The sequence below is a fragment of the Equus przewalskii genome, chromosome 5, assembly GCF_037783145.1.
Source record: "Equus przewalskii isolate Varuska chromosome 5, EquPr2, whole genome shotgun sequence".
NCBI classification, from domain to species: domain Eukaryota; kingdom Metazoa; phylum Chordata; class Mammalia; order Perissodactyla; family Equidae; genus Equus; species Equus przewalskii.
In genome coordinates, this window is record NC_091835.1 from 52,989,713 (window position 1) to 53,009,400 (window position 19,688).

At 39.0% G+C, this 19,688-nt stretch overlaps 1 protein-coding gene across 2 annotated transcripts in view; it reads right to left on the bottom strand.

Annotated features, from left to right (window-relative positions):
- Positions 1-19,688, bottom strand: part of ITPR2 (inositol 1,4,5-trisphosphate receptor type 2) — a 473,043-nt gene that overhangs the window by 50,743 nt on the left and 402,612 nt on the right. For both annotated transcript variants that reach the window (XM_070620853.1, XM_070620852.1), the window contains 2 exons: positions 18,986-19,151; positions 7,610-7,770 (listed from right to left, as the gene is read on the bottom strand). In XM_070620853.1, coding sequence (XP_070476954.1) covers positions 7,610-7,770; positions 18,986-19,151 — 327 coding nt within the window. The remainder of the gene's footprint in view (positions 1-7,609; positions 7,771-18,985; positions 19,152-19,688) is intronic.

The following is a 19,688-nucleotide window of genomic DNA, read 5'->3' on the forward strand; positions in this document are numbered from 1 at the left end:
TGCTATCCCAATCAGAATCCCAAGAACATTCTTCACAGAAATTGAACAAACAATCCTAAAATTCATATGGGGCAACAAAAGACTGCGAATTGCTAAAGCAATCCTGAGCAAGAAAAACAAAGCCGGCGGAATCATAATCCCCGATTTCAAAACATACTACAAAGCTACAGTGATCAAAACAGCATGGTACTGGTACCAAAACAGGTCCACAGATCAATGGAACAGAATTGAAAGCCCAGAGATAAAACCACACATCTATGGACAGCTAATCTTCGACAAAGGAGCAGAGGGCCTACAATGGAGAAAAGAAAGTCTCTTCAACAAATGGTGCTGGGAAAACTGGACAGCCACATGCAAAAGATTGAAAATTGACCATTCTTTTTCACCACACACCAAAATAAACTCAAAATGGATCAAAGACCTAAAGATTAGGCCTGAGACAATAAGTCTTTTGGAAGAGAATATAGGCATATAATTCTTCAATCTATAGTTTCAAAAGAATCTTTTCGGAACACTGTAACTCCTCAGTTGAGGGAAACAATAGAAAGAATAAACAAATGGGACTTCATCAGACTAAAGAGCTTCTTCAAGGCAAGGGAAAACAGGATTGAAACAAAAAAACAGCTCACTAATTGGGAAAAAATATTTACAAGCCACTTATCCGACAAAGGGTTAATCTCCATAATATACAAAGAACTCACACTGCTTAACAACAAAAAAACAAACAACCCGATCAAAAAATGGGCAGAGGACATGAACAGACATTTCTCAAAAGAAGATATGAATATGGCCAATAGACACATGAAAAGATGTTCATCATCGCTAATCATCAGGGAAATGCAAATCAAAACTACACTAAGATATCACCTTACCCCCGTTAGATTGGCAAAAACATCCAAAACCAAGAACGACAAATGTTGGAGGGGTTGTGGAGAAAGAGGAACCCTCATACACTGTTGGTGGGAATGCAAACTGGTACAGCCACTATGGAAAACAGTATGGAGATTTCTCAAAAAGTTAAAAATAGAAATACCCTATGACCCAGCCATCCCATTACTGGGTATCTATCCTAAGAACCTGATATCAGATATCTCAAGAGTCCGTTGCACCCCTATGTTCATTGCAGCATTATTTACAATAGCCAAGACGTGGAACCAGCCTACATGCCCAGAAACTAATGATTGGATAAAGAAGATGTGGTATATATACACAATGGAATACTACTCAGCCATAAAAAAAAGACGAAATTGGCCCATTCACAACAATGTGGATGGACCTCGAGGGTATTATGTTAAGCGAAATAAGTCAGTCAGAGAAAGATGAACTCTATATGACTCCACTCATAGGTGGAAATTAGTATATTGAGAAGGAGATCTGATTGGGGGTTACCAGGGAAAAGGGGGGGTGGGGGGAGGGTACGGAGGGGGAAGTGGTGTACCCACAACATGACTAACAAAAATGTACAACTGAAATCTCACAAGGTTGTAATCTATCATAACATTAATAAAAAAAAAAAAAAAAAAAAAAAAAAAAGTATCTTATTAAGTTCTAAAGTCTTTAAGATAGGTTTCAAAGACTGAGCAGTTACATAATTGGCTTAATTAGATCCAATTACACAATTAGCATAAATTAGAAATAATAGAATCCGAACATATAATTTCATAATTATGACACATAACAATAAGGCAGAAATTAAGTTGGCAAATGGTGCTAACGCAGGAGGGGTGTATATAAATCTCAGAAGACTCGATGTCTTTCATGAGCCCAAACATCTCCCCCTCCAACAGTTACTGTTTGAAAATACAGTTTAACTAAACAAGACTGATTTTGAGTTCCAGACACACAAAACAACATCTGGAAAATTGTTAGTTCTTTTCTTTCCGTATGGGTGACTAGGTTTCTTTTCTATCTCATTAAAAGGACGATCACTCTCTTTTTGAGCTCTTAACAGATTATTGCAAGAAAGAATTCATTCTTTCCTTTTCTTTGCTGAGGAAGATTTGCCCTGAGCTAACATCTGTTGCCAATCCTCTTTTTGCATGAGGAAGATTCGCCCTGGGCTAACATCTTATGCCAATCCTCCTCTATTTTGTATGTCAGTTGCTACCACAGCATGGCCAGCAACAAGTGGTGTAGGTCCATGCCCTGGAACCAAATGCAGGCCACCGAAGCAGAGCACACCAAACTTAACCAGTAGGCCATTGGGCCAGCCCCAAGAATTCACTCTTAAGGGAGAGTTATGCTGAAAAATCCACCAATGCATACGTCTGTCCGTCTGCTAGGAGAGCAGCCTTAGGCACACCCCTGAGGATTTGTGCATGTGTGGGAGGAGCTGGGCTCGAGAAATACTGTGAAAGAGACGACAGAGGGATTAAATTGCCTTGCCTCTCAAATCAGCCACCCGATTTTTAATATTGCATTCATTATACTTGGTTCAGGTGGCATAACCCTTCCTGCTGCATCTTTATCTTCCAATTTTAAAACGGGAAAGATGACATTTCACTAATGAGAAATTCATGTTCCAAACTCCTGCAGCTATGTCGGTGTATCTTTCTGTAAATTATGTCCAACTACCAGAGGGCTAGGAAGAAACCATTCATTTGTTAATTCACTCATTATTTTATTTATTCATTCAATAAACATTTTGAGCTTCCTCAAGAAAGAAACTATTTCGTATTTATCCTTATATGTCAAACCCATAGCCCAGCTGCCAGCATACAAGAGGTAATCAATGTTTATTAAATTGCTTTTAATACATATTACAGATATTACCTGCCCCGGTATTGCACAGAACAAAGAACTATGCTATACCTGGTTGTGACCTTCAAGAAACTTACAATTATTTTTTTGTGTCAAGACAGATAATTATTACGTTAACCAAAACATGAGTTAAATTGTCCTAGCTGACATTACCGTGATGTCGAGGAACACTTTTTAGTCAAGAGTCAAATAAGTAGAAAAGCTTAACAGTGCCATGCACCAAACTGAGAAAATGGTCCCCAAAAAACCATGGTCATGGGGGTGGCCAGCCAGGGTCTTGGTTGCAGCTCACTACACCAGAACACACGGGGGGGGGCAGCAGTTCTCTGAAGACACATGGTACCTGCTCTTCCAGGCGCCTCTGATTTTGATCCCACTGTTTGTCAAATTAACTACTAAATATCCCCAATGGCCCCAAACATATCTCAGCAAATGAACACTGGAAACCTGAAAATGTCCCCAAATTGTTAGAGAAACATCTAAAAGCCTTGGGTATTTTTTCTAATGATCTCTATTTTGTTTGTTCCTCCTCAGTCATCATCCTTTGGGTAATGGGAGAAGCAAAGGGCTTAGCGATGCTCAAAGGCCATTACTAGTACAGGCTGGGGGATTTGCCCTTTATACCCTTGCCTCTAGTTTACTGAATTCTCTTTCATTATTTTTACTTTCCTGCATGGTCCTTCCTTTTCCCTTCTCATTTTCTGTTCCCAATAAATATGACTGCAAAACACCAATTCCCTTATCAAAAATGAGGGTTTGCCTGCCAGAAGAAAATATATTCCCTCAATATCTTGATCTAGTCAGATCTCCCCTAACATCCAGAAGATGCTTTGTGTTAATTCAGATACTCAGACAGTGGATGTTTAAACAGCCTGGTTTAAGGTTTGGAGGCGGGGATAAGAAAGTTTTAAGTTTCTGTTAATATTCTGGAATCTTGATCCTATTACTGGAAAGATACAGATGCACAAATATATTTCCTAAGATTTTAACTCCTTGAAGCAATATATTAATTTATTTGTAATGTATGTTTTAATGCATAGTGTATAAATATTCCTTTTGACATGGTAATAAAGAATAAAGTTGAAGCCTTGAAAGTGAAAAAGTATATCCCCCAAACTTGTTACATTCTTATTTTTTCTCATTTCACCAGAAGAAAAAAGGCATTTGCTAAGGGTCCCAAGGTACAAATGAGATTTACTTAAACAGTGCAGTAGAATTCAGATGAAGTGTTTTGTCCACAAATACGAGGAACTTCCTTATTTTCTTCTGCTTAAATCCATGAGCATAAAAGCTACATCAATCATGAAGAATTCAAAACTTCTTCTAAAGCCCTATTGATAAACCAGCACTTCAAACAACTGGTAAATGAACCTACCTTTAAGTCCAAAAATAAAAATAGTAGGAAAATATTTGGAAGGTTTCCTACCAAACTGTTAAGAGTAGTTACCCCTGGGTTGGAGAGAGAATAAATACAGTCTTTGAATTGGGCTACAGACATGCTTCAACTTGCTCCACTCTCTAAAATCTTCTCTCTCTCGCAAGTTCAGGATTACAAGGCCATAATCTCCACAGAGCTTGGAATAGCAGATTTTCTGAAGTAGGTTCATCAGCTACAGGTTTTTAGAAGCATTTCCAAAAATGCTATCTGAGTAAATGAACAATCATCTTCCATGTGAATGACTTTCTGTTTCCATCAGTTCTAAGCTTAATATCACTGTTCCTTCTCCTGGCCATTAAAATTCAGGAACGGTGCCCATTCTCTTGGATGTGCACTGCTTGGATGAGAATGAGACATTTCACGTTGGAATAAGCATGTGAGCTTTTCTCCCTCCTGTCATGGTTCTGGAGAGATCTCTGACAGAAGAGGACGTGCAGAAATAAGGATAAGTACGTGGATACTTAAACATTGAAACACAAGTGCCTGGCAAAATGCTGGCTTAATGTTAAGGCTAAAGATGGGTCAACATTTTCACAGCAGTCTTCTCTTTATTGTAAAACTCACCTGATGATTTCTTTACTACAAAATCCAAAGGCTTTGACTTGTCTCTTCTTTATGGCCTCTTTGCAGTAATTGATGCTGTTGAACTCTGACAATGAAATGCTCATCACTTGGCTTTTGACACACTCCACTTCCCGGTTCTCCTTCTGCCCTTTTTATTGCTTCTTTTCTACTTATTTTACATCTTTTTGTACATCTTTTACGTCTTTCTTCTTTTTCCTAAATGGAGGATGCCCCAAGTTCTGTCTCTGGCTTTCTCTTCTCTTCTCTCTTTACATTTTCTCCCCCTCCCACCTCCCTCTAATCTGATGGTTTCAATTGTCATTCCATGTGGACCGTCACAGTGAAAACTGTCAATTACTGAGTACCCACACTGTGCTGCACACTTTATACGCATCATCTCACTCATCTTACACCAATTTTCTGCCTTTTAGATGAGGAGGCAGAGTCTCAGGCAGGTTCAAAGACTCAATCAACATATCTAAGACCACACAGCAAAGAAGTGATAGAGCCAAAATTTAAGCCTAGATCTTTTTGGCTCTAAGGCTCATGCTGTGGTCACCACATTGTCCCTCCTTATCTATGACTCGGCCTCCAGTCTCACTTCAAAATCAACAAGTCTTCTTCTCTGGCCAGCTTCTTCTAACAAAGAGACTTTCTGAAACTGATACACCACCTTTCTCCTAAAGACCAGGGTCACAAGGCCAGGCATCTTTGGCTCATCTTACAGCTTCCCACCTCCCCTGCTCCTACCTGCCCCGTCCCATGTCCCCCACCTCTAATCTCATCAAATGCAAAAACCCACCTCTGACTTCATCTTTCCCCTCACCAAACCAGCCTACACACCACTGCCTGACAACTGTCCTAGACCATTCTCTAGTTAAAACCTTCAATGGCTTCCCATTGCTGATGAAATAATGTCCAAATGCCTACACTTACTGCTCAAAAGTCCAATCTATTTTTTCTGTCATAGCTCTCAGAGCTTCCTTACAGGTGAACTATGCGCCAGTGAAACTGGGCAAATAATGATCCCCAGAGTGTCTGAGAGTCTCACTTTTATGCCTTTGTTCAGGCTGCTCACTCTTACAGGAAGTCACTCTTAATCCAGCAGACACCCCCCCGCCCCCATCTACCCTGTCTGATGATTGTCCCCCAACACACACACACACACACACACACACACACACACACACACACACCAGTTCCCCTGCACCACCTCCCAGCTGGATCTCTCTCTACATCTGTAAGCCTTCACAGATTTTTATTTATTCCGCTCCTGGGGAGCTCAGCCTATTATGCTTTTATTCTCCACTCCTTCTTACTAAGCTCTGTGTTCCTTGGCAGAAAAGGAATGTAAAAGACTCTTCAGTGTATTCCCTGAAACCCTTTAGTCCAAGAATGGCTGCCCAATAAATATATATTAATTAAATTTACTCAAACTTTGATAAAAATATAACAATGTGAGGTCACATTTTAAATGTATTGCTTAACATACTTTGTCCCCCCGAGCAAGCAGAGACAAAATATTTCACACAAATAGTCTCTGAGAATCTTGAGATCAAGAATGTATAAATAACGACTATGAATGCATATTCTCATAATGATTACCTTTCTTCCTAGTTTAGAAAGGAGAGAGGGAAGAAAAGAAAACATGAGGGAAAAGAAAGAATATTAGGTTCTGCCCACAGTCATATGAAGAATGTAGAGAAAACACCTTATAGTATGATGCAAGTCAATAACAAAAAAGCATGAAAAATACTGAACTATAAAAATTCAATTTACATGTAGCTCTCCTGTAACACACACATATTGTCAGGTAAGGTAAACTATTACAATATTAACTTATTAATATGTTAGCCTCTGAAATATTCTTTGGTTGCTCTCTATATTATGGTTTATGTCTTCCTAAGTAGATGATAAGCTCTCAAAGGGAAAGATACAGAGCCACTGTTACCTGGCTCTCCTGACACTTTGGCTTTGGTGCTTACTAAATGTTATCCTTAGGACCAAGGAGCAGGGAAGCCCATGACTCTTCTAAGGCTTCATTCTCAAACAGTGAACACAATGTTGTAGGATGATTTTTGAGAAAAAGAAAATCCAATATACAGCTATGTTTATTGTAAGAATGCAAGAATATGTATCAGATGCCATGATACTCACTCACTAAATATTTATCATGGATACACTAAAGTTGTAACTTTGACTTCTCCTTAAGCCAGTTAGTTTCAATCTTCTTTGAAACAGAAGAAACTCTGAATCATCGACAGCCACACCCTCTGCGCAATGCTACTGATCTTAGTGAGGAGTTATAAGCAACTGGATGTGGATCAGTGCAAATCCATCGCCAACACTGGTAAATCTATCTAAAGTGTATACTGACAGAAAGCCAGTGCTCTCCCACTGAGATCGAACCTTATGTTTTTCCCAAACACAGTTTAATTTCTTAAACGCTTGATTTCTGAAATGCAAGGAATTTCTTAAAGTATGAATCTTCAGTTCATATTTGCCAATGGGAAAGTTCCAGATTTCAGGAATTGAGACATCAACAATGACAGGAGGCACGAGGTCAGAAGATGACAGACATAACCGAGATGGTGCTATTCATTGCACAGAAAATTCTTCAGAAAATATCATCTGCGTATTTGAGACTTAGGTTTGGTTCGTATAACCAAGAAGTCCATTGGGAACAAATGATGAGGCCAGAAAGGGGCTCCTCAGTGACTGACAGTTCTATTTAAAAGTTAACACAATGACTGCTATTACCTTTATATTTTGAGAGAAGGGTAGGGAAGAGAAGCAGAAAGCATACGAAATGCAAGAGTCCCAGAATAAAACCCTCTGATCACTCACCACAATCATTTGAGCCACGTAACTTTCAGGTCCAGTGTATTCAGTTGGGTCTTTAACCTTCACCAGGACCAGGAAGTACAAATAATGCCACATGTTGTGTTCTGACTTGATGTGCTCCTCAAATGAAACAGTTTTATTATCAAATTTGTCTCGCTCGAGTCCTGCAAAACACAGGAAACACAACGTATGTAATTTGTCATTTAATCAGCATTCACTTCTTAGCATAAAACAAAACATAATAATTATTGCAAAAAATGCTTTCTGTGAGAGTGTGCCAATTTAAAATGTTATGATTAAAAACAACACAGTACACAAGACCTCCTGAAAAAAAGGCCATAGTTTATAGATTTCTTCCCAACTAACATTTTTTTTCCCGTGGATCCTTGGAAAAACACAGTCCAATTACAGAAGTAAAATTTGCACATAATTTTAAATATAGCCACATCAAAATTGTCAAATTAAACTGGACGATAAGTGTAAGAAAAAGAAAGTCGAAATGATTGTGCAAGAAAAGGCACGCTTGCTAATCAGGATGGAAAACAAATGTCATTTCATGCAGAAAACTGAGAAAAAAGAGGGAAGGCAGCTGAGAAAGTCATCTCTTCAAAACCAGTGAAAGGCAAGTGAATGTGCACAGCAATCTGTGCTCTGAATGCAATAAGGACTCAAAGACTCGTCCAGCTGTGTTCCCGGCATTTTGGGGAGAGGACGGTCTGCTCAATTTCCAGGGCATATTTTCAACCTCTGGAAGGAGACTGAAGAGAGGATCTGGGTAGTAAGATTCTTTTCTCTCAAAGGTTGAACAGTGGATGAAAGGAAATGAATGGAGATGAAGAAAAACATCTATGGAAAAATGAATTAGCCTGCCAAGTAAAATGGCATGTTGGGATTCAGTCTGGTTTTCCAGTTCAGATATTGGAGAAAAAAACCCAGGAAACTGGGTTCCAATCCTGGCTACTCTTTTCCTAATTATATTTTTAAAAAACAAAAAGAAAAGAAAGAAAGAAAGAAAAAAGGCCATTTGACCATTCAGACGTTTTAAATAGTACAATAAGCAAAAAATCTGTCCCCTATGAAGGGGTGACCTTTTAAATTATATTATTGGATATTTTTATGGAAAATACCATGAAATTTGGCTGGCTGATGGCTCTGCCTCATCTTATTTGACCTATCATCATCATCTCAGCAGGCCTCAAATAAAATCTAACCCTCTTCCCCAAACCTGCTCCACCCACAGTCCTCTTCTCATTCCATGACAACTCTAGTCTTCCAGTTGTTCAAGCCAAAAGTCTAGGAGTCATCCTTGAATCCTCTTTCTCTCTCTCACATATCACATCCAATTCACGTTGAAATTCTTTTGGCTCTACCTTCAAAACATATCCAGATCTGATCACTTCTTACCACCTCCATGGCTACCACCCTGGTCTGAGCCATTATCATCTCTCTTCTGATGACTTCAGTAGCCTCTCAGGCCTCCCTGTTTTCACTTTTATTCTCTATGGCCTATTCTCAACGCAGCAGGCAGAATGATCCTTTAAAAACCTAAGTAGGACGGTGTCTCTCCTTTGTTCCAAACCCTGTAGTGGCTCCTCACTTCCTCAGAACAAAGCTCAAAGTCCTTACAATGGTCTATAAGCAGTGTTGCCAGATAAAATACAGGATACCCAGGTAAGTCTGAATTTTAGATAAACAATGAAAAGTGGTGGAGCATGAGCATGACCCACACAATAGCTATTTACTAAATCCTAAGTGATTTGGCCCCTAGCCTCTGGAACCTTGTCCCCTACTATCCTCTCCCTTGCGAACTCTTACCCAGCCACACTGGCCTCCTCACTGTTCCTTGCACAGAGATCTCTGCTTCAGGGCCTTTGGACTGTTTGTTTCCTCTGCCCACAACACTCTTCTCTCTGATCTCTCTTTGACTAACTCACTCACCTTCAAGTTTTTGCTCCAATCTCACCTTCTCAATGTGGCTTAACTTGATCACACTATTTAATCCTATAATCTGTCCCTTCCCTTTTGCCAACACTCTCAATCACTCTTCCCCTTTCTGCCTCTTTTTCCTCTAGTGCTTATCACCTCCTAACAGATTGAATACCGCCCTATCAAAGTTGTTAAGTTAAACTGCACTACAAGTTTAAGATAAAGAGGTAAAAATAACTGTGCAAGAAAAATCCTGCCTGCTAATCAGCACAGAAGAAAGGAATGCCATTTTATCCAGGAACTTACATAGAAACTTATTATGTTTATTATTTATTGCATGTCCATGGGCAGATATATTTGTCTCTTTTTTTTACCAATGGTCCCAATAGCTGAGAACAGTGCCTGGTATATAGTTGGCACTGAATAAAATATTGATTGAATGAATTAAAAACATTTCACTAGTGAAGTATTATTCCATTAGGATGGCTATAACCAAAAACAGATAATAACAAGTGTGGGTGATGGTGTGGATAAATTGGAAGCTTCATACACTACTGGTAGAAATACAAAATAGTGCAACTTTGGAAAATAGTTGGGCAATTTCTCAAAAGGTTACATAAACATATAGTTACCCTATGACCCAGAATTCCACTCCTATGTATATAAACAAGAGAAGTAAAAACATATGTCTACACAAAAACATGTACGTGAATGTTCACAGTAGCATTATTCATAATACCAAAAAGTGGAAATAACTCACAAGTTCATCAACTGATGAAAGGCTAAACAAAATATGGTATAGTCATACAATGGATATTTTTCTTCAATACAAAGGAAAGAAGTACTGATACATGCTATAAGATGAACCTTGAAAACATCCTAAGTGAAAGAAACAAGACACAGAACAAAATGTATTATATGATTCCATTTATATGAAATGTCCAGGATGGGCAAATCTATAGAGACAGAAAGTAGATCAATGGTTGCCTAGGGCTGAGGAGGATGAAAGGTTTGACAGGGGTGTGGAGTGGTGATGGCTACAGGGTATGAGGTTTCTTTTGGGGGCAATGAAAATGTTCTAAAATTGATTGTGATGATGGATACACAACTCTGAGTACAGTAAAAACCACTGAATTGTACACACTAAATGGGTGAGTGGTAAGGTATGTAAATTATATCTCAATAGAGCTATTACAGAAAAGGAAAAAAAGAGAGAAAATGTTGAAGTAGATTTTTCCCAGAATTCAATTCAATTACTTATCTTTTGCAAGGTACATAGGGCTATAAAAATAATGCATCTACTATCTATTAATCTGGAATATGGTAGAGGAAACAGACAACTTGTGTTATATTCTGAAGAGGTATAAACTGCCAAGGAAGCATAAAGGAGGGCAAAATGAATTCTGACTAGATACATTTTTAAAGGTTTAAAAGAGGTGTAAAGCTTTAAATGTCTGGCCTATGAAACATGATTATAGCAAGTGGAGAAAGGATCAATGGTAATAAAAGGTACTTAATTTTTATTGAACACCTATTTATATTGACAACTGTAAAGATATCTAAATATACTATTATAATTACAATAATCCAATCTGACCTTTTAGCATGTGAGGAAACAGATTCAGAGGGATTCAATTAATTGCCCAGGTTAACGCCTCTAGTTAGTGAAAATGTCAGTGGAGTCAATTTCTGACTCCAAAGCCACGTTCTTTTGCCTCCTGGGCAGATGAAATAGCATGGCAAAGCTAGAAATGAAAGCAGATGACCTGTCTGTGGGCATGTCAATTCCTCTGGTGTGGCCAGAAGAGAACATTCAGAAATGGAGATGACAAGGCACAAATCACGAAGTGCTTGAAACGCAAAGCCAAGGAGCCTGCACTTTATTCTGCAGACTTTTGAGTGAAGCCTAGCAGGTACAGAGCTGTGCTTTAAGTCACTTCCTGTGGCAGGATTTTGAGGAAGACTGTCAGGAGAAGAGGCTGAGGGTGAGGACATCAGGGGACTAGGGCAGTGGAGGGGAATGTAAAAGAGGGGAACTGGTTGTGTTTCATCTTCACTGGGTCTCACTCTCTAAACTTTATTGTTCATTCCCATGATTTCAACCATCCTCATGCTAATGATTTCTCAATCTTTCTCCCCAGTACTGACCCTTCTTCTCAACTTCAGTTTCTATTTCCAGCTGCCGCCTGGATAAATCCTCCTGGATAGCTTGTGGGCATGTCAAACACAACTCATCAAAAATTTGTTTCTTTAGCCCTTCTTTGCCTCTGTTAATGAAGTCCCTGTCAACCAGGGAACTTGAAGTCATCCTCAGGCTCATGCACTGACAATCCACTCTGTGCACATTTCTTGTAGTCACTCTGACTTTCTCACCATTCTCCAAGCACACCAGGTCCTTTGAGAACTCTATGCCCCCATCTAGTCTCTTTCCCGCCTTACAGGTATCCCTTCTTCAAGACCCAGCTCAACCACTGCCACTACTCTGACTCCCACAGACACAGCCAGTTAGTTGATGCTCTCTGTGCCCACAGCACTTTGCTATGAAAATTTGTCTATTTCTACCTTAGCCTCTACCACTTTATTGTCTGGTTTATTTTAGTAGTACCAGTACCTGGCATAGCATCTGAAAAACAGCAGGCATTCAACTAAAGTTGACAGAATAACTGAATACATGAATATGAGAGACTGAAGAGGAATTATGGAATGAAAATTTAAGAGAGCTTGATGTCCAATTAGAGGTATACATTTAGGAGGAATCGAGAATAACTCAGAATTTTCTGACTTGAATGACTGAGTTTATGATAATATCACTACAGCAGGAGAAAAAAAGAGAAGGCAGAGATTTTGGAGGAAGGATATGTTTGATTTGGGAGGTGTTGAGTTTAAGATGCCTAAAGAACAACCAGTGTTGGGAAAATCAGGTAGGAAGCTGGAAATTCCAAACAGAAAGGTCAAGATGTAAAAACACTGGTTCAAGTATAAATGACACAAAATGAATAATGTAAGCCAGGGCATTGGATGAGATGAGATGACCAAGGGAGAAAGAAAGGAAGGATAAGAGGAGCTTTGTGTGCTCAATACAAACTTTTCAGGAAAAAGAAGACCGTATATTATGCAGTGTTTCCCACATAGTATGACTAAGGATGGGCACACACCCACCCATCACCCAGGCATCCTCATTCTTCTTCTCTGCTTTATTTTTCTGTCACCATTTGACATTCTATGTATGTTGGAAAATAAGCTTGGCAGTATTTTTTGTCTATTTTTGTTCACTGCAATATCCTGGTATCTAGCAGATGTTTAATAAGTAATTGCTGAACGAATAAACGAATGACTGACTTTAATGCATAAATACAGCTAATAAGGGACTAGTATGCTGAGAGAAGAACATAGAAGGCCCGTCTCTGACAATATACATCATCTAGAAAGATCTTTAATTCTAGGAACTTAACTATCCTTATGATAGGAATTCTGACTTAATATTAAGTCCTTTCTCCATTTTGTTATTTTGTCACACCTCGTCTGTTGACATCTCCTTTTCACTGGACTTTTAGCCTCTGGTAATTCAAAATTAATAATGAATATGGATACCAGAGCCAATTTCTATGCTTATTGCTTCAGCTCTGTCATCTGCTAATCATCACTCTATCATGATTGCCTTCTGGATCACTAGCAATTGTTTTCTGAGTCATAACTCTCAAATGTCTGGTCATTGCCTTCAAAGCTAGAGAAGTCCCATCCGTTCTCATTGCCTGTCACAGACCCTACCTCCTCTGTTGCTACCATGGATGTCACTTGGAATGCTCCTGGAGCCAGTTCTCTCCTACTGTGGAGTTCTCCCCTCTGTTATTCGATACTATATCCCTCTTTGGATCACAGCTTAACACCCAACTCTTCCAAGAACCATTTCTAGATCGACCACAACTATGTTATAGTCTACTAGTACAACTCCCAAATATTTCAAGTGTTTAAATCATTGTTGTAATTGAGTTCTTATAATATAGATGGTATGTATTAGATCTTATATATGGTAAGCGATTCCAGGAACGAATGCACATCTAGATATATATTATCATAATGCTTCTCACATATTTCTAATGCACATGTGGTCCTTTGAGCACAGAGTAGAGAACGCTTATGCTGCTGAGGTTGCAAGGATTAGCAGCTAAAATTGCCTGGGACCACTTTTCAATTTTAAAAAAGTTTCTATTTTATTTTAAATGCTCACACTAAATTTGTTCCACTTTACAACATTCTATTTGTTCTAATATAAAAATACTATTTAAATTTACTCTTAGGTTAAACTGCCTAAATGCCCTCAAATTTTTGAATAAATGTGAAGCTTCTGGAAAACAGACCATGTAGACCTAACATCTCCTTGTGACTCCCGATATATCACCCTATATCCCTCTGGGCTTGTGCATCCCCCAGAAACAATACCCTGCATGTGACAAAATTTGGAATAAGTTGCAATCAGTGCACCCAGGATTTCTGTCTGCAGTATGTATCAATTTAGTACTTACTAGCCTTAGTTTCCTTTTATAGATTATAAGCCACTTAAGTACAGAGACAATGTTAATTCGGAACCAACTTATTGGATAGTCATTCATTAGGCAAATATTTATGAATGATACACAATACATACAATGGAAGCATAAAAATGGACAAGACATAGATCTGTATCTGTTAAAGAAGAGAAATTAACAAATATAGAGGGCTTACTGTCAGCTAAGCACTGAGCTAGGCATTTTGATATACACAATCTCATTTACGCTCACTATAACCCCCAAACATGGCATTATATTCCCCACTTTCCAGATGAGGGAACAACAGTTCAAGGTGAAAGGAAACTTGGCCAAGACCCCATAGCCTAGATGTGGAACCATTGTAAACTTATGTCTATTTGACTATAACGTTCACGCACTTTCTACAATATGACAGCACATAGCATCTAGCAGAGGAGATAAGACAGCAAAAGATCTGCACAGTAGCATATAGCAACGAGCGGTGTCAGGAATTTAGGAGCAGACATGTTTGCTCTGGTTAGTAAGATGGGAGAAACCTTCACAGAACAATGGCCTTAGATCTGGGCCTCAGAGAGAGGGCAAGAGTTTAACAGCTTAGGAGTTTTGGCATTCCAAATGGAAATACCATACTAGAATACAGGGAGAGTCTAGAAGTTACAGATGAATAATGCAGTTGGACTGGAACCGGAGCTATAAATAGGAGAACAATAGGTGCAAAGGTAGGCAAAGAAAGAAGGGGTCCAATTGTGGGGACCTTTCACGCCAGGAAAACTAGAGGTTTAGAGTTATAAACTGTGTGATGCTATTGATAGCCTTTTGAGTAAGAAAATGATTAATTCAAAGTGGAAAAATTAGTCTGGCAACACTGAGCAGATCATTTGGGGGTGCGAGCCAGGGTGAGTGTGAAAAACCAGGTGCGGCTCTGGGAATAAAGGAAAGGAAGCGAGTGAGATTGTGAAAGCAGATTGATTAACACATTAGGTAACTAGTGCACCTGGAAGAGGAAAAGGGAGATGCTAAAAACAATGGAGGAGTTTTCCCAGCCCAGATACCTGAAGGCACAGTGGAATATCATTAATTGCAATATGGAAGTCAGGATAGGTTGCTGGGTTACAGGAAAGAGATGGAAAGGCATGATGAACTGGTTTCTAGACACAGTAACTGTGGCTGCCAGGAAGTCTTGTCTTTCTAAATGTTAGTCAACAACTGAAAACAAAGGACAAGTCTGGAGAGAGGTTGGGGCTATGGTTGCATATTTGGCTATCGTCTGCATAAAATGGCGTTAAAGAGGAGGGCAGAGAGAAGAGATAAGGAGTCAGTGATAAAATCAGAACCTTTTATTTAGGGATTGGGAGAAAAAATAGGACCTTGTGATGGAACCAGAGTACAAGCAATCTGAGGTAGAAGAAAGGTCAGCAGGAAACTAATGATCAGATCTGAGAAAAACATTTCAATCTGGTGATGTGGGTTATTGCGATGTTTAAAGGAATTTATAAGTTATAGGCTTTTTAAAGAACTGTGAAAGGCCAAAGAGAATTCGGACAGTGAAGGGAAAGCTTAGAGGAACAGGAAGGGTGGTTAAGTGATGGGCTTATTTTGCTGTTCACATTTTTTGTTACTAAAATATGGGAGACAGGACCATGTCTTAGAATGAGGCTCACACCCTACTGATACATTCTTCCAAAGAACCCTGTTTTTCAGAGGTAGTGTGCTGACATAACAGTTATTATGATTGCAAAGAAAAGGGCTTAGAGGAAGCAGTGTAAAAGCAAGATCCTAAGATGCATGGGAAGATTTTCAAGGGCAGCATCTTTTTCTTCCGTGGAACTCACACCCTTCCATGCAATGGCTCTCTTCCTCAAATCATCGTATGACATCCTCCTAGGCTCCATGTCAGTCTTGCTTTCCTCCATGTATTCTAGACATATAAAGAGAAGACTCTTCTTTTTGCCCCATTTCCTTCCAGCAAGTCTCCCCCAAGTATTGTACAATCTGGTATCTGCCCTCATCCTTGTGGGAATGACTATCTAAAATCACCAAAGCCTCCTAAATGAGAAATCCAAAGGCTCTACTTTAGTCCATATGTTACTGGCCTTCTCTGCTTGGACAGAGTTGATAATCAATCCCTTTCTTCCCAAGGCTGTGCTCTCTCCTCACTTCCATGTGCCACACATTCCTGGCGCTCCTCACACCATTCTGCCTGACAGGTTTGTGTGTGTGTGATTCTCTGTCTCTCTCAACTCTTCCATGCTGATATTTTCCACTTAAACTCCATCTTCTCTTCTTACTCAGAAATCTTTCTCCACATTCCAGCTTTTACCACCGCATACAGGCTGAGGATTCTTCAATTATTGTCTCCAGTGCAGACTCATTCTCTGTGGACCACTGTGCTGGGCATATCCCACTGGGGTGTTCAGTATGCACCTCAATTTCGATACTCCAAAGCCAAACTTAGCATATGCCTATCTAAAATTTGTTTTTTTCTTCTATTCTCAAACTCAACTCTTGATACTACCATCCACCCAGGCATCCAACTTATCTCTCATATCCATTCCTAACCACTGAGATTTAAAAATTCTTTTTTTTAAATTGAAGTATAATTGACATATATTATGTTAGTTTCAGGTTACAACATAGCGATTCGACATTTACATGCATTACGAAATGATCACCATGATAAGTCTAGTAACCATTCGTCACCATACAAAGTTATAAAATATTATTGACTACATCCTCCATGCTGTACATTACATCCCCATGATTTATTTATTTTATAACTGGAAGTTTGCACCTCTTAATCCCGTTCACCTATGTTGCCCAATGTCCCCCCAACCCCCTTTCTGGCAACCACCCGTTTGTTCTTTGAATCTATGAGTTTGTTTCTTTTTTCTTTTGTTCGTTCATTTGTTTTGGTTTTTAGATTCCAAAATAAGTGAAATCATGTGTCTTTCTCTGTCTGACTTATTTCACTTAGCATAATGTCCTCAAGGTCCATCCATGTTGTTGCAAATGGCAACATTTCATTCTTTTTTATGGATGAGTAATATTTCTATATATGTGTGTGTATTTATATATATACACCACATCTTCTTTATTCATTCATCTATCAATGGATACTTAAGTTGCTTCCATGTCTTGGCTATTGTAAATAATGCTGCAATGAACATAGGGGTGCATGTATCTTTTCAAATTAGTGTTTTTGTTTTCTTTGGGTAAATACCCAGAAGTAGAATTGCTGGATTGTATAGGAGTTCTATTTTTAATTTTTCAAGGAACCTCCATACTGTCTTACACAGTGGCTGCACCAATTTACATTCCCACCAACAGTGCACAAGAGTTCCCTTTTTCCCACATCCTCATCAACACTTATTATTTTCTAAATAATTCAAGACTCTGCCCTCTACCCTTAATACTGTCATCCTACCTTTCCTGGATCAAAGTTTCATTACCTTTCACGTGGACTATAGTAATAACCTCCTACCTGATTACTGTGCCTCCAGTATTGTCCTCTGAAGAACGACCTCCCATAGCTACCATAGTGCTCTAAAAGAAAAATTAGACTCCGTCCTCCTCCACTTAAAATTCTTTAATGCTTCACCATGTTCTATAAGTCTACAGGACATAGTCCAAGCTTTTTAATATAGAAGACCACATATCATCTGGCCAACCTCTTCTCTTGGCATGTCCTCCTCTGAAATTTATGCTCCAACATCACTGAGCTGGTTACAGTAACAGAAGACTCTCCTGGGCTGTTCTTCCCTCCATGCCTTTCCTTATGCTGGCCACTCTGCTTCTAGCCACTTTGATATAGCTACCTCCCTTCCCTCTTTTACCATCAGCTCCATCACCATGTCCTCTAGCAAGACTTTCCTGACTCTCTCCTGCCCCCATATCAGCCTGTGAACTTCTCTGTCATTTTCCTTAACACATTAGATAGCAATGATATTTATTGTATTTGTATTCTGCAACAGATTTCTATACACCCTGAAGAAGGGCATGTCTAATTCATGTTTTCTTCCTTGGAATACAGCTCATTATTACAGGTTATTACTTGGTACACCTCCGACTATTGGAGGAATGATAGAAAGATTTGGAAGAGCCATTGAGGGGAATGAGACAGTTGACAAAAAGTGAATCAAGGAAGGAATGGGATTTATTGAGGGCCCAATTTGGGTTATATAGAATAATGCTGTAGTAAAGCCCTTATGCTTGTTTTATGACTTTTACTAGAAGATTCTTCAGCCCAACATGGAAAAATAGATGGTGAATGTAACCTGGAGTCAGTGATTAGTTAAGGAGGGGGATGGATTCTAGGGTGACTAGGCCACCTAGAGAGACAACTAAAGCCACAAAGGGCAGAGGTTTATGCAGAAGAGGGTAGAGAAAAGGGAATGTCAAGGGCAAAGAGAAGGTTAGGTGGACCTGAGGGAGCTAAGATAGGACAAGAGGAGGACAGTGTGGTGGTGGTGGGGTGAGGGTAGTGTACAAAGGGAGAGAAAGCACAGCTCAGAACCCAAAACATAGTGTTGTCAGTAAGTAGAAGTTCAAGCTGCTGGAAAAATCATGTGTGAATTCAGAATCTAGCAAAATAAAATAAAAATCATTCTGTTGTTTAATCAATATGTTACTGTGATTAAAAATCTGTTTGCCAGTTGGTGGAACCTTATGGCATTTTGCAACACATTCTATAGTCAGAGAATCATACAAACTGCAGAAATAACGACAAGATAGCTCTGGGATGTAATTCTTCTGCCTATTTATGGAACAGAGAATCTCAGTCCAATGCTCAGTTACATAATCTGAATTTTGTCCAGCTTTCATTTTGAAATAATTTTTCCCAAAGCATGACAAATAAAAATCATTCTAGCCCCTCCTTCCTCCTGGGCAGTTTTTTCATCTATTATTTTAGTATCTTGGGAACACTTACCACAGATGAAGCAAGTTGTCTTTAGAATTTCTTCCTTTTTCTGTTTTTCACTTCTGAGATCAGCAAAAGTATCAATGATAACACCAAAGATCAAGTTAAGAACGATAATGATAACAATGAAATAAAAAAGAAGGTCATAGACCACTCGGGCAGCAAACAAGGGTTCCTGAAATGAAAATTAAAAATATATAATATATACCTGCACATGCAATTTCAAGCCATGTTGATTCAGCATATCATTGAGCACAGAAAAGATATTCAATAAATGTTTGCTGAATGAACATAAACAGTACGCGAAGTTGGAAAACTAAGATCCACTTTCTCTCTTTGTTTTCTTTAAGTGGGTGACTTATGCAACCCACCCCCCAAAATGGAGGGACTTACCTTTTATTAAAAACCACTTTACCATGTCATTCTGCTAAATGTATTTTGGTGCAGTGGGCCCTTATCCCAGAAGCTGCACAAAAGATAGACAAATACCAATTCTAAAGTCAGAGATTAGTGAGTTGAAGAGGACCTAACGATATGTCAATTTCTGGAGCAGGTTTTGTTCTTAGGCTCAGAGTCAAGTACACACAGTTAAAGCTATTTCTATTTGATGAACAGTGTTATAATACGCATTAGACATCACGTAGTCTAGCTTTTTTATAGATGAGGAAATATTAGATGAACTGACGACATGATGGAGCTGGCCTGATGAAGA